This window comes from Rousettus aegyptiacus, unplaced genomic scaffold, assembly GCF_014176215.1.
Source record: "Rousettus aegyptiacus isolate mRouAeg1 unplaced genomic scaffold, mRouAeg1.p scaffold_m13_p_6, whole genome shotgun sequence".
Taxonomy (NCBI): Eukaryota; Metazoa; Chordata; class Mammalia; order Chiroptera; family Pteropodidae; genus Rousettus; species Rousettus aegyptiacus.
In genome coordinates, this window is record NW_023416309.1 from 74708572 (window position 1) to 74724443 (window position 15872).

General features: G+C 41.7%; 1 protein-coding gene across 2 annotated transcripts; it reads left to right on the forward strand.

Moving 5' to 3' along the window:
* Window positions 1–19: 19 nt before the first annotated feature.
* MIS12 (MIS12 kinetochore complex component) lies at window positions 20–5058 on the forward strand. 2 transcript variants are annotated; one of them, XM_016133742.2, is made up of 3 exons: window positions 20–295; window positions 2511–2665; window positions 3145–5058. In XM_016133742.2, the coding sequence occupies exon 3, from the start codon at window positions 3185–3187 to the stop codon at window positions 3803–3805; it is 621 nt and encodes a 206-aa protein (XP_015989228.1). In that variant the 5' UTR covers window positions 20–295; window positions 2511–2665; window positions 3145–3184; the 3' UTR covers window positions 3806–5058. The 2 variants fall into 2 exon arrangements, with proteins under 2 accessions (XP_015989228.1, XP_015989227.1); XM_016133741.2 differs by lacking the exon at window positions 2511–2665 and having other exon boundaries at window positions 22–295.
* Window positions 5059–15872: the final 10814 nt, after the last annotated feature.

Sequence of the window (15872 nt, forward strand, 5' to 3'; positions counted from 1 at the left end):
ACCAACGTCACGGAGAAGAGAGTAAGTACCGGTTCCTTCCGCCAATCCCCGCGGGCCACAGCTAGCTTGCCCGTCCGGCCCGTTTCTGTCACCAATCTAGGTGGCCCTCCCGACCGGACAGCCAGCCAATCAGGAGCACGACAACATCCCGCCTTTGCTCTCGTTAGCTGAGGCAGGCATCGGTTGGAATTATACGAGCCAGCCGCTCCGCCGACATCTGGCAGCAAGGGGTGGTTTAAAGGAAGTGGCGGGAAGCCAGTGTTTGATCGAATTCGTCACCCTCATGGTCGCTTCGGTAAGTGCCGCAGGGCTGCATTTTCTCAAGGGAGCAGGGGGGAGTAGAGAGGCGTAGAACTGGATTGGGCATCACCGCGGGGCGCTGGACTGGCCTTGTTGTTCGGCCTCCAAGGTCCCGGCATGCAGCGGGGTCGCAGCGCCCGACGGGAGTCGGTTCTCCGGCCGGAAGCAGTTCCTGCCCGGAGGATTTTAGAGTTAGTGAGGAGAGCGGGGCAGCGCACCTGTTTACTCTGCAAATATTAACAAGCTGTCCTCTTCCTGCCTTCATGAACTCTAGCGCTAGCACAGAAGATGAGACAGGCCCATGATAGTAATATCTTAAAGTAGAACTCGGTCAGTTCCCACAGAAAGGTCTTGGGAATTCAGAGGTGGGAGTGCGTCACTAGGGAAATGTATTTAAACTGACTCGAGTATTTGGCCACAGCATCCTTCCTTGAGGGAAAGACATCAAAGATAAAGAAGATAGCTCGGTTTGGTTGGTACAAGGAGAAGTCAGATGTTGACTGGCAGAGTTAAGAATAGCATACTTTATTCAGTGGGTTATAAGGAAGCACTAAAGGTTTTTGGAACAGGGAGTGACCATTAAGTTTGGTAGTATATAAGGAACCAAGTAAAAGGGTAGAGAGAGTGGTTTTTAAAAGATATGAATGAGTAATTCACAAAAGGTGAAACCTGAAGAGCTAACGTGTGAAGTGGTACTCAACTTTGCTGATAATCAGAGAAATGCACATTAAAATATTTTTGCCTGCTCCCTGAATATCACCCTCACAACCTGTTGATAAAACAATGCTGCATGTACTGCTTACGCTGGTAAGGGTGAACAACGGACCTCAATAGAGTTTTGTCAGTGCCTCATAGGGAGAGAAGACAAGATGGGAATTTTTTGAGAATTGCAAGTTTTGTTTAAGGTGGATCTTTGAATTTGAGGGTTTGATTAGGATTGGGTAGCGATCGTGAAATAACAGTGCAGGATAGGTAGAAGCAGCCGAAGCAAGAAATTTTGAGGCAAGAGTTTCAGAGAGTCAGCATATAAATTATTGATTCTTTTCATTGAAGATCTTCTCAGTCTTTTGGGAGTTAAAGTCATTGGAGCAGTGAAAATACCTATAGTGAAGTCTGTGGTTCAGCAATTACTTGCCTGTGTAAATACTCTGCAATTCCCTAAGGGAACATTATAGGAGTGTTTATTAACATTGTTTCTGGTAGTAAGGTGCTGAAAGCAAACTAGGTGTCTTTCACAAGGAGAATGGAACATAAGTGTAGTGTGTGAATATAAAATTGATGGAATACTTAAGTTAGCATCAATGAAATAAATATACTAACATGGAATGATTACAAACAAAAAATCTAAACATACATAAAACTTTTTCAAGACTATATATCTGAAATTACTAAAGATGAACTAAAATTAAAAATGAATTAAAAAAACATACTTTAAAAACATTAAGAGTAGTTTCCTATGGGAGATGAAATGTAGAATAAAGACCTAGCATGAACCAAAAATAGCCACAAAGTAGGAAGTTATCACCTCAATTATGCACACGTGAGATACTTAAAAAGGACAGAATGTGATTATTAAGGTTCAGATGATGAAGGCCTTTGTAAGCCTTGTTGAAATAGTTTGAACTTGATTCTGAAGGCATAGGGCAGTGCTGAGGAAATAGAAATCTCGCAAACCCAGAGAAGACTGTTCACAAGACTTATAAAAGACAGTAGTTTTGTTACTGATTAGTCCTATTTAGATTACAATGCATGATAGGTAATCTGAGTAAGATTACAAAAACAGAAAGAAATTCTACCCTATCTGTACAGCCAAGCAGTTATAACTGTTCTATTTTTAGCCATTACCTACATAAATTCTCAAGATTAGTGGCATCTTTGTCTTCCCATAAAAAGATTTGACCCTACCATTTGCTTCAAATTCTTTCATAAAGTTTATCCTAAATTCACCTGGCAATAGAGGTAGCCATCTATTTTAGCTAATTGCCTTTATCTGAAGGAATAATAAAACTCTTATTTCTATAACAAGCATATGGTTATAGCTCAGAAAAGATGCCTAGGTTAAACTCCCACAGTGACAAGGAGATCGGGAGTGCTATTTTCCTAGATGTTTGCATTCTAAAGGAATGACTCTTAGACCCTTGAAAAAAACATGTTAAGCTTGTAAAGCTGACAAGAGGCTAGCTCAACTTCTAACTGGGATTTTTTTCCAGATGGCTAGATTGGAAGGACAGGGAGATGAGGACATGGGCAAGGAAGTCGTTAAAGTGATGAATTGTGGAGCCTAAAATGAACAAGAAAGAAAGTAAAGTGGGATTGACAGTGCAAAGAAGAAAGGATCAGTGGGCTGAAATTCTTGATGATTAAGGTACTGTATGAGTATGTGAATAAGAGAAGAATAGCATAGAAAGTTGTGGTCAAAAAATAGGGGCAGTTGGGGAGAGAAGTTATAAATATCAAAAGCCAGGTGTTAAAAGTGAAGATGGAGCCATTGAAACTCATGAAACAGTCTCTGGGGTGCTGGTTAAGTCATCTGTCTAAATTTGCACATTGTCTAGGATAACAGACTTAGAAGACTGAGCCCAGAGTCCTCAATAAATGAGAAGTGAGGGAAATAAACAATAAGAAAGAGGGCATAGAAGTTAAAGGCTGATAGAAAGATCCTCAGGGAGGCAAGAGTTTGTATCCTTTTTTGAATGAGTGAGGCCGTAAGTGGCACTGGGTATCAAGGAACACAAACTTCTTGTTTTTCGTTTGCTTTTTTTTTTTTCCTATCTGTAATGTGATTTGTTACTTTGATTTTTTTTTTTTAATCCAAATGATTTTTTTTTTTTTTTACATTTTCAGATTTTTCACAGTCAGCATTAACATAGCAAAATTAGCCAAGATGTCTGTCGATCCAATGACCTATGAGGCCCAGTTCTTTGGCTTCACGCCACAAACTTGTATGCTCAGGATCTACATCGCATTTCAGGATTACCTATTTGAAGTGATGCAGGCTGTTGAACAAGTTATTCTGAAGAAACTGGATGACATCCCAAACTGTGAAATTAGTCCAGTCCAAATTCGTAAATGTACAGAGAAGTTTCTTTGCTTCATGAAAGGGCGTTTTGATAACCTTTTTGTCAAAATGGAACAGCTGTTTTTACAATGGATTTTGCGTATTCCCCCAAACATCTTGCTTCCGGAAGATAAGTCTCAGGAGATGCATCCTTATAGTGAGGAAGAATTCCAGCTTCTCCAAAAAGAAATTGAACAGCTACAGGAGACATATAAGACCGAATTATGCACTAAGCAGGCACTTCTTGCAGAATTAGAAGAGCAAAAAATTGTTCAGGCCAAACTCAAACAAACATTGGCTTTGTTTGATGAGCTTGAAAATGTTGGCAGAGCTCATGGGACTAGTGATTTTAAGGAGAGCTTAGTGTTCCTGGTCCAGAACTCCAGAAAACTCCAGAATATTAGAGACAACGTGGAAAAGGAAAGCAAAAGACTGAAAATATCTTAATTTCTAAATAATAAAGGGAGCCTGTCAAAAGCAGAATGAGTAAGGGATTCATGTCAGTGACTATTATTTTGGTGAACTGTATATTTTCTTGGATTTTCTTTGTTTACTTTCTTGTAGTCCGCATCTTCATCTTTTTTGGTCCCTCTTCTGAAGTATCTATGTATTACCCTGAACTAATCTTTGAAACATTTATTCCTTACAGGCCTCTAATAGGTGGGAAAGGATTCTTGATTCAGTAATGACTCCTTTGGGGCCTTGATTGAAGAAAATAAAGCTTTCCCTGACTAGTCAAAGATATTTGTAAAAGTTGTACCTTGGTCATGAATTCTTTGTAATTTTGATCCTTTTGATTTATTCTTTAGATGAGATGAAATGAGAAAAAGATTGAATGGGTAGCTTCTTTATTGACCAGCCACTATACTACGAGACAGACAAAACAGAATGCTTGCTTTTATTCAATAACTTTTCTTACACAAAGAAGTTGATAAGTAGTTGAAAGACTCACGTAGCAGAAAAACAACCATGACCTTTAGGACAGAAGAAAGAAGTTGTTTTTGTTTCTAAAATAAATCCTTTCCATGACCAAGGCCTTGCTGATGTTAAGAAATTTACTATGTTGGAGCCCAGCAGTAGAAGACCTTGGACAAAAAAGAAGCAGACCTCACTGGAAAAGAAAAGGAAGCCTGGAACATACTCAGAAGCAAAGTTTATATTATCTATTAGGTATTTTTGTCATTTTTTTCATACTTCAGGTAATTTTGGAATCTTCCTTGTACCTAATATTTAATTAAATTATGTACACACTCATAAGCATCAAATATTTAATGCCATCAGTGAGAAATTTTAGCTGTGTTGTGCTTAAATTCAATGGAGTCTGATAATTTCCTTTTGTAATTAACCCATGTAACATGTTAGGTTACCCAGGAAAGAGAAGATAGAGCAATAGTTACTCTGTAGGTATTGCTTGCCCTCCATGTCTCCCTAAAGAACAGGATTTGGAGTCTCTCCTTTATGTAGAAGAGTAACTTAGGGTATTAATAATTGCAATAAAATATTCATAGATTTAGGAAGTCTGTTTACCTGGAATATGTTTTATTATCAAAGAGTTTTTTTTTTCCCAATCCTGTACATGAAATACATATGTTTTTAAAAGCTTTGGTTTTTGATTTTCTGCTATCTGTAATGTTCTGGTATATTTCCTTCAATATAATTTTTTACTCAAATAAATTTTTTTTTTATATATTTATAGCTTATTTAAAATCTAGTATAGTTGACTGAATGGTGATTTCCCCAAAAGGTATGTCCATGTCCTGATTCCTGGAACTTGTGATTGTGCCTTATTTGTAAAAAATGATCTTTGCGGGTATAATTGAGTTAAAGATACAGAGATAAGGAAATCATCCTGAGTTATCTGGGGGTAGGAGGCAGGGCTAAATCCAATGATAAGTGTCTTTATAAGAGAAAGGCATAGGGAGATTTGAGACAGGAGAGGAGGCGTTGTGATCGTAGAGCCAAATTGGGGCGATGTAGCCTTGAATCAAGGATGCCAACAGTCACCATAAGCTAGAAGAGGCAAAGGACAGATTCTTCCCTAGAGTCTCCAGAAGGAAATATGGCCCTTCTGGCACCTTTTTTTTTTTTTCTTCAGACAACATGCAAAGGTTGATGAAGCTTGGGCACAAGGGAAGCAACACAGAAAGGAAAGGTTCATGTGGCTCCTCGAGAGAATTTGAGGTAGGGCTTTAAAGGGAGGTAGGTGGGGTAAAAGATATGTCTAGGCACGTAAAGCCGAAGGTTTCTTGGTACCTGCACATATGACTACATGCTTTTTCATGCATTGCATGTTCTATTAGCATTGGCGCCCTTGTTTTGAATTTCTGGCCTCCAAAACAGAGAATACACTTGTCTTGTTTTAAGTCACTAAGCTTGTATGATAGCCACAGGAAACTAATATACCTAGTGAAATTAGAATATTAAGATATTCAGAAGGATATGAGCTATTAAGAAAACAGCAGCTGAGACCTGGTTGGCCTCATTATATATGCAATAAAATGGTTTGTCCGACTACAGTTGAAATATGAACATGGCCTAGATAAAAGGGCGAAATCTACAGTATTTAGAACTGCTGTTGAGTAAATGCTTAACTGTTGGGTATTAATACTGTTACCATTTGTTATAATAGTGTCTGCAGGAACAAATTAATCTGTTTGGCCCCATTGTCCTCTAATTAAATTTCTCCCTCAAAAACGTGGTTACTCACTGTACTTCATTGCCCTATCGCCCATCCAACATCAGTCTCACTCAATTTCCTGCTTCACTCTATATTAGATCCTATGATTTTATAATATCAAACCTTCAACTTCCCTAGATGCCTACTTCTAAGCTTTCCCCTGTATTTATCCATTTATTTTTCTGTAAAACACTGCTTCTCATTTTGCTGCTGTTGTAACAGGCAACCAATTCAGGAGATAGTTTGGCATGATATTAATAGGTAGTAAAGAGTGGACATTACTACTAACCTTACAGAAATGAAAAGAATTATAAGGAAATACTATGTAAGAGGTTTCGTATTTAATTCTTATGGGGAGGAGCGGTTTCCCTACACCACTAAGTAATTTTTGAGTACCACCTGGGTGTCCTGCAGTTCAACTCAATCTGATACTATCTACCCAGAGGTAGCACAGGTAAAGGGTTCAGCCCCACAAAGACTGCTCTCTACTTCAGATGCCAACCATAGCCCAGGTTGTCTGTGCTTCTGACTGATCTGCTATAAGTCAAATGTTCCCATGACCTCCTCCTCGGATTTAATTAACTTGCTAGAGTGGCTCACAGAACTCAGGAAAACTTTACTCGCGAGAGTACTGGTTTATTACAAATGATATGTGAATCAATAGCCAGAGGAAGAGATACATAGGGCAAGGGCCAAACAAAGGGACTTTGTCCCCCGTGGAGTTTGGGCCCGGCATGATGGAAGCATTCCGATTACCCAACCTGGAAGCTTTCCAAATGCCCTTCTTTTGAGTTTTTATGGAGGCTTCATTACATAAATCACTGGCCATTGGTGATTGAAGTTGGACCTCTACCTCATGCCATGTATAAAAATAAACTCAAAATGGACCAAAGACCAAAATATAAGAGCTAAAACTATAAAACTCTAAGAAGAAAACATATGCTTAAATCCTTGTGGTCTTGAATTAGGTAATAAAGATGACACCAAAAACAAGCAACAAAGGAAAAAAATAGATAAATGGGACATCATCAAAATTAAACACTGTCGTACTTTAAAGACACCATCACCAAAATGAGAAGACAAACCACAGAATGGGAGAAAAAAATGTACAGATTATATCTAATAATGATCTTGTATTTAGGCTATATAAAGAACTCATAGAATTCAAGAAAAACAGCTCAATTTTAAAATGGGTAAAGGATCTGAATAGATAGTTCTTCGAAGAAGATATACACTTGGCTAATAAGCACACAAAAAGATACTCAACATTACTAGTCATCAGGGAAATGAAAATCAAAACCACAATGAGATAATGCTTTACACTAAGATGACTGTAATTTAAAAAAAAGATAAGTTTTGGCAAGGAAGTGGAAAAATTGGAATTCTTTTATAGTACTAGTGGGAATAGTATAGTAAATGGTGCATCCGCTTTGGGAAACAGTGGCAATTTCTCAAATGGTTAAATACAGAGTTACCATATGATCCGGCAACTTCATCCTTAGAGGAATGAAAACATGTTCACACAAAAAATTATACATGAATGTTCATAGCAGCATTATTTATAGTAGCCAAAAAGTAGAAACAACCCACATGAATCCAACTAATGAATGGTCAAATCAAATGTGACATAGCCATACAAGGGAATATTATTTAGCAATAGAAATGAAGTACTGATACATGCTACAACATGGGTGAGCCTTGAAAACATACCAAACTGAAAGAAGCCAGTTGCAGGACCACATATTATAGGTTCTGTTTATATTAAAGTACATAATGGGCAAATGTATAGATAGAAAGTTGTCTAGGGATGGAGAAGTGGATGGAGATGGGTAAAGAGCATAGGGTTTCTTTTTGGGGTGATGAAATATCCTACTATTGTGATGGCTGCACAACTCTGAATATACTAAAAACCATTGAATTGCACATTTTAAATGAATGAGTTGTATGCTATCTGAATTATATCTCAATACTCTGGTAAAAATAATAATAGCACACACCCCCAAAACAATGCCTGGGTTCATCTAGCTCCACTAGTGTTGTGGCCTTGGGCAAATCACTTCACCCATGCCTGTTTTCTTATTTGCAAAATACAGGGAATAAAACAAACTACTTCATTGGGTTGCGAGGGTTCGATGTGCTGTATAAAACACTAAACCTGCCACATGGTAGATTCCATTATTAACAGAGTGAGCTACATGAAGACAAGAGTTATATCTGTTTTGCTAATCACTATCTCCAGGGCTTCATACCTAATAAACAGTGAAACATTACAAAAATTGATTATTATCCTAATTTCAGATGAGCTGTCCCAAACAGCTAAATTTCAACTGTGTTCCCCAACTTAAACTTCCTACTGTCCCATGATATAGCCCAATTCACAATAGGACAATTGTCCAAAATAATCATCTCTCCCTTCATCTTTTGTGATTGGGTAAAAATTAACTGAATGTTATTTTGTCTGCCCAGCATCCATCATCTTGATAACATCAATAGTCTCTTGGGAAATTATCACTTTCCAATTGCATGCTATTTTCATGAGATTGCCAATAAAGGTGTCTCTTCTGACTTTGGCCAAAGGTGGGCACATGACCTTAGCCAGGTCAATAAGACTGTAGAATTTGATTCTTGAGCAACATGGTACAAGGACCAAAAAGTGGGTCTGTTTATTTTTATGGTTAAACCCTGAAAAGGCTGTTCATTATTATTTGAATGGAGAGGCTTGATATTTTGGACAAGGGAACCTCTCATCAGAAGCCCAGAAATTGGGGGACAGTTAAGAGCTCAATGTAGGGAAGCAATAATCGTTAAATTAGGTGGGCAGTGGAGGGAATTGTGTGGCCAAATATCCTGGGATATTTAAACTACATAAGAGGAAATTTGGCTAGATTGGACACATGAGGATGCTAAAAGGACATAAGGATGTTGTGAGGGTAGTGGAAATTTAATATTGGTTAGAAAATATGAGCCAAGCATTGGAGCTCAACAAAATAAGAAATTTCAAGGAGAAATAGGGAATTTCAGATATTTCAGGAATTTCAAGGTATAGGAAAAAGTAAGGGCTAATGGGGAAGATATGGGAGTATGCGAAGAAAGCAGTTGATTTTCAGATTGGGGTAGGCCCTCACTTGAGATTTAATGCTTGGATGTCACTGTCTTGAAATTCTTAATAATTTTATCTTTGACTTTGTATTGTGTAAGTGTGGTCTCATGGGACAATGGAACATGCACATAATTGAGGGTTTGGGGAGCAGGGAGGCTTAGAGCCTCAGTTTACATGGGGTCTTAACTCCCAGGTGTCTTCTCATATCTCCTTGGCAGGCTCTTGGCTGCCTACTCCCCTCGTCCCTGGAGTTTCAGTTTCTCTGCTCCTGCTTAGCAACCACTGCTGCCCTCCATCCCTGGTGGAGGCTTGGGTATAGCATGGGGATGATAGACATTGGATAGCCATTGGGCACAAGAATCCTGCAGCCTCTTGGGGCAGGGCATGGTACCAGCTGTCACTGGCTTGGGCTGAAAGTACCATGGCACATTCAGCAGGTGACTCAGTCTCTCACCCACTCCTGATCCATATATAGCCTAGTGCAGAGGTCACGTTATATTTTGATATTGCTCATTGTCCATGGGTTTGGGCGGGGGCCAATGGGAAGAAGGCATGTCTGGATCGATCTCCCTGCCCTAGCCAAGGAACAGAACATAGATCCAGGGTCTGGCAGGAAGGAGAATCCACCACCAGCTTGAAAGCAGTCATGGTTTTCAGGGTGACAAACAACGGCAGCCCAAACACAGGGGTTCCTGGAAGGCTCTCCCTCCCACACAGCGAGGGAGAGCCTCTCCCTCCCATCAAATCTAGTTTCCTCAGCTGGGTGTGAGCACTGTGAACTAAACTGACCTTGCTGTGTATAGATTCTAAAGGGAACAGTCCTATCTGGCTGCAGGCTGAGGTCCAGAATGTGGTCTGGGGAAGGCTGACAGACATGATCTTTGGAGATGGGCAGCCACCTGTGGGCAGCTAGAGTGGGTGAAAGATTGAGAGACGTTGTTCTTACTCTTGGATTAGAGGGGTCTGGGTTGGAACCCCAGAGCTGGCAATGCTAGTGGCAAGTCCTGGACAAGTTTCTTTACTTCTTAAGCCTCAATTTCCTCATTTGAACACTGGGGAAAGTACTGGTGCTTGACCCACAGGGTCATAAAAGTTAAGTGAAACTACAAAAATTTTGAGCACAGTTCCTCGCACAGAGTCGGTGTTCAGTAATGGGTTGCTATATTATTATTACTATCATCATCATTATCATCACCATAATCATCAGTGTCCTGGAATTCCTCATAAAGGGTGTCATCCACCTGGTGAATTGACCCCTGTTTAGATCTAGCTTTTGGCCTGGCAAACTCACATCCCTGATTTGTGTTTACTCAGATGACATATCCTTCTTCCACAGACAGATTCCTCTAAATAGATAAAGGAGACCCACCAGCTCAGCCAAGAGCAGAGATCCTCCTGGAAAAGGCAGGCTCTCTCACCTCCAAGAGGCATGTGTGCTCTGGATAGGTCCTAGAAGCAGGAGCTAGAGGCGATCTTTATCCATTCAAGGCCTTTGGTATATTCTGGTTCTGGACCCAAGACTCATGAAGGTTTTTCAGGAACATTCTGGCACCAAGCCGGGAGTGACTTTTGGGTATCTGCCTTTTTCAGGGTTGTTGGGGACCCCAAGCATACTGCACATTGAGTTCTCTCACTGCTGGGCACAGGCAGAGCATCTGTCAAGGTGAGCCCACTGAGTTGGCCAAGCTCTCTCATTTCCTGAAAAATAGAGTTCCCAGAGATCCTCTGGGCTGGGCCCAGAGGTGTTTTATACTGTATTCATTTCTGTGCAGATGGATCAGGCAGAAAATAGCAAGGTGTCCCAGGGACACAGAGTCTGTTGTTCAGCCTCACAGCTTCTTAATGTGCATTAGCCAGAGCACATCTAACATCTTCACTCCTCACTTATCCTTAGCTCCTCCCCAGTAAGTCCTTGCATGGCCCTACCCCAAGACTACCTCCTGCTCCTGAGCCTTCCCTCACTTTCTACTACTACACACATGCAGACACATAGACACACACACACACACACACACACACCCTATTGGTTATGTTTCTCTGGAGAACCCTGACTAATACAGAGTTATCATTAGGGTTAAATGATTTATACATGTAATACTTTGTAGTCCGCAGTTGCAGACTATAACTTCAGTGTTTGTATATATCTGGGTTCAGCTTCATGAATGCCTATGATCTCTCACTCTTTGAACACATCCTGGGCTATTAGAAATACCCTCATACCCTCAGCAATGGAGTGAGGGCCCTTTGAGTCACCCCAAAGGTACTCCTTAGAAGTGGCATGGCAGGAAGTGGGAGGTTGCCCCTGAACACTGTGCCTGCAAACGACTCTGACTCTGCCGTGTGGCCTGAATACACAGACCCAACTGGAGGACAGTACCTGGGACAGCCCCAGAGCTGTCAGGCTCCACCTGCAGCTTCCTGTGGAGAGGAGCAGAGCTTCCTCCAGGGGCATCTGGAGTTTACCTTGAGAAAGGAGTAAATTAGAATCAGTAAATAGGCACTATCTTATGCAATATGACACCAACTACAAGGCAATAGGTGCGAATAGTTTTTGTCCTGAGGATATTCTTTCATGCTTCTAAGGGATTTACATGAGGGCTTTGGCCATTTGGAGAACAAATAAGCTCTAAGACAAACTGGCATAACTTTATTTTCCTTAGATAGTTGAGGACATCAAATTTAAAATCAAGTCATATACCTGCCACGTTCAGCAGAAAACTGAATCTGGATTCTGTTCAAACAGCAAGTTCATTGTGCAAGCTTTCTTTGCTTGGAGGTGGAAAGTCCTGATGATATCATGCCTTCTGTACAGGCTTATCCTACCTGGGACTGGGAAGCAGCACAGTCCCCTGGATCTTAGGAAAAGAATATCCTTTTAAAGTATGGGTGTCCTGCTAGGCTTCCATTAGGGGACAGCTCCAAAAGCTGGGATCCAAAGTTCAGGAACTTTCTCATCAAGAGGAAGGTCTCGACAGAGTCAGTCAAACGTATTCAATATGTTAGCAGTGTGGCCTGAGCAAAAGTCAGTGGGTGCAGAAGGTGGCACCTCTGTACATGTTTATGAAGCCAGTGGGACTTTGCCACAGGTGTTGGGCTTTCTCTTCTTAATTTTTTTAAGGTTTGTGCATTGACACTCTTGAATTCTCTTTTGGTGTAGTTGTGGGAGGTTGAGATATGCTGACCTTTACAACCCCTGCAGTGACCAGTGAAACCAAGCGATTACATTTACTGCTTATTGTGTACACTCTATGTACACTGAGCTGAACACTGATCTGAACTCGTACATGTGTTATCTCATTTAACTGACATATTAACCTTCAGACTCAGGGAGGCTACAGAAGAGGCCCCCAAGGCTGTGTGGTTGAGGCTAAGAACAGGGGGTGAGGCCCAAGTGGATAGCAGGAAGAAGGGACTCTGAAGGAGGAGGGTGACAGCATGGGAGGGAGGCACAATCACCTAGGGCTGCTGTATCTTGGGCAGGGCATCCTGAGTGAAGCTTTACTCTCACAAGTTGAGAACAACATTGGTAAACATGTTCCAACAACAATGGGTTCAATTCTAAGATTACTGATTCACTGAGGCAAAGGGGAGTTGTTACTAGGGTGGACCCCTCAATTACATGAATGGTGTGATGGCTGCGAAGGGAATTAAAGGATGTATCTGAGGAATGTTTCTTTACCATTTACCTATTCATAAGTCCTCACTTCATACCCATCATGTGCCACTCACTGTCCTATGCACCAGGAAAAAACTGATGAGCAGATCACAGCATGGCTTCTGCCCTCATGGAGCTTACCAACCAGTGAGGGGAGACCAGCAATGAAGCAGGAGGGACAATGCCACGTGCTGAGTGCTCTGGTGGGGTGGGGGACGCAACGTGCTGTAGGGGCACAGGATGGTGGTACCTAAGCCAGGTAGGTATAAGAGCATGGTATGACTTTCCATAGGAGGAACCATCTAAGCTAAGACCTGGACTCCATTCCCCTTGTGGCCTCCCTCTTTTTCCCTTTCTTGGCTCTAGGAATCCATCCAGACTTCAGAAACAAAAGGCTCAATTTAGACTAATGGGAAAACCAACCTCAACATAGACAAATGAAAAAATAAATCTGATTTTGCCCATATTTGCCAGCCATTCAGAACCCCCAAGGTGTCTATTTCGGTTGTTTGTTTTCAGCCAGCAGTGGCCATTCCTATGTCTCCCACACTCCTCCTTGCATCTGGATGGCACAGAAACAGATCTAGACTTGGCTATGGTGACCACCAGATGAGAATCTTGGGTTAGGCTTCTATAAGGTCTACAGATGTCCTGCCAGCTGCAGATAGACATTCTTTGAGATAATGTCATCCTACCTGGATGGCTGAGCTGTAAAAGCTAAGGGAGGCAGTCTGGGTGTTCGTGAGATATCACTGAGCATGAACATATTATACCTAGCAAAGACATTATCAAAGTTCTATAACTTTAGGGTAGAAGGCAACTCATACAGCAATATGTTTAGAGATGAAGACACTGAGACCCAAAGAGTGATCAGTCCCCAGGACTCACAAGCAGGTGTTCAGACGTCAGCTGCTGAGGTGTCAGGAGCCCCCTGCCCTAGTCTCCTCCAGTGCCCCACTTCTCCCAGAGTTCCATAACTAGGTGAGGATGGGTCTCCTTCAGGGCTCAGTAGAGTTGATCTTTGCATGCCCAGTCCCAAGACTTGCTGATGCTGAACAGCTTTCACATCTGGTCCGAGTTGTTGGGCCCAGCCCACACCCTCTTATATGGCTCCTCGCTCAGCACCTGGCCATACAGCTTGTTCAAGACAGGGTCCACTGATGTCACTCAAGCCACCAGCTGCTCCTGATGTTGGTACAAGAAATGCAGCAAGGTTGGGGCATCTAGGGGTGAAGGTGAGGCTGCCAATGAATAAAGAAAGGCTTCCACCTCCAGCTCTTCACTCACTCCATCTGCATCCTTGGCTCTTCTTCACCCTATGAAAACACTGGACCACCAGAGAGGCACTTCTGCCTTCCCTCATGTCAGCATCTAGCCTAGCATTCTGCTGAGCTGCGGTTGTGGGTAGGGTTCATGATGGAGGCATTTGAGGTTGTCTAGTGGCTGGCTACCTATTGGACAGTTGTCTAATGGACAGTGGAGAAGTCTTGGGGATGAGGAAGGACTCTGCCCTGGGGCACACACCACTCACTCTCCAAGGACTGATCCCTCGCAAAGTTTGCAATGATGGAGTGCCTTCCTTTCTCTCTTCCCTCCCCGGCCCAGATGGTACACCCCAGCTGTTACTGACCTATATCAGTCTTAGAGAGACCAGAGTGGCTGCAGGTCTGATGTCTCCTGGAGGAAAACAGATAATGAAGAAGCAAATGCGACAGTGCTATTTATTAACACAAACAATAAGCTTCAAAAATTCTATTCGTGTGTCACTTCTGAGATGCTTTGATTTGTAGAAGAAGCCACAGACTAATTCTGATAGAATTTGGAGTAAGGGTTGCAAGGGCTCTTAGAGACTATGTAGGCAAATCTCTTCCTCATGCATATGGGGAGACTGAGGCTTAGAGGCCATGGTTTATAAACAGACAGATGGCGAGAGGGAGAGAGAGGGGAGGGGAGGAGAGAGAGAGAAAGAGAGAGAGAGAGTGAGAGCAATTTCTTCTTCAGTGCTGCAGGCATGGTTTAATTTGGTCTTGGTCTGAATGGAACCCTGGTGGAGAAATAATCAAATCCCTTGCTAGATAGTGTAAACTATTTGAGATCTCCTTATCCTTGTTTGGCCTTCTAGACTCACACTGTTTTGAAGTCAGAATTAAGAATCAAGATCAAGATAATCTTAGCTCTTGGGGGTAATGAGTAAATTGCAATACAAAACAACAACAACAACAACACATGAAGGGGCTTAAACGATTACTTGAGAGATAAAGGGGGAGTCCGCAGCAGCTCTCGTAGACAAGCCTAAGATTTTGAGCTGATCCAATTTCAGTGTACCTGACAGTGAGGGGAGGTGGGCACAAGCTCCAGTTATGGTACTGGGAGCACCGGGTTCATTTGGATGGAAGGAGGGTATTCCACATCCTTCCATCCTGATTCATCCGCAAACAGGAGCATCTACTGAGGAAGGTGACTAGGATGGCAAAGAATTTAAAAACAAAATATAAGAGGAATTATGGAAGGAGCTAGAGATATTTAATTTGCATAAAAGGGGAGACTTAAGAGAGAGCATGATCACAGTTGAGTGTCTGAAGGGCTTTTCCTTGGGGAGGGAGATAGATTCTTCCGTCAGCTCCAAGGGGCAGAATTAAGACTGAGAGGAGGAAGAGACTGGCCTAATGTGAGGAAAAATAACAATATTGCTGCTATTTGTAAGAACTCCTTCATGAGATATGTACATACATCATTTTGCTTACTTTTTCCTACAATCCTACCAGTTAGACATTATGATCCTCATTTTAAATTGAGGAACCCGAGACACAAACCAGTTAAATATCAAGATCATTCAGCAGATAAACGCCAGAGTGGAATTCAAACCCAAATCTGAAGCTTGGGCTGTTTAGTCCTCTGTCATTGATTGAATCCAAGCCAAGACTGAGTAAAACCCATTTTCTTTCTCCACACTGGGAAGCCTGCTTGTTGATACAGAAGGCAGAGTCACCATATCTCAACAATGTCATCCCTAAGAGACTGCTTAGGGAATTTTGCTTCTTAGGGGTATTGATGCTGGCTTAAGAGACTAATATTTCATCCA

Excerpts from the sequence above, each read along its gene's own strand:
- MIS12 (XM_016133742.2), top strand. The coding sequence starts at position 3,185 with ATGTCTGTCGATCCAATGACCTATGAGGCCCAGTTCTTTGGCTTCACG.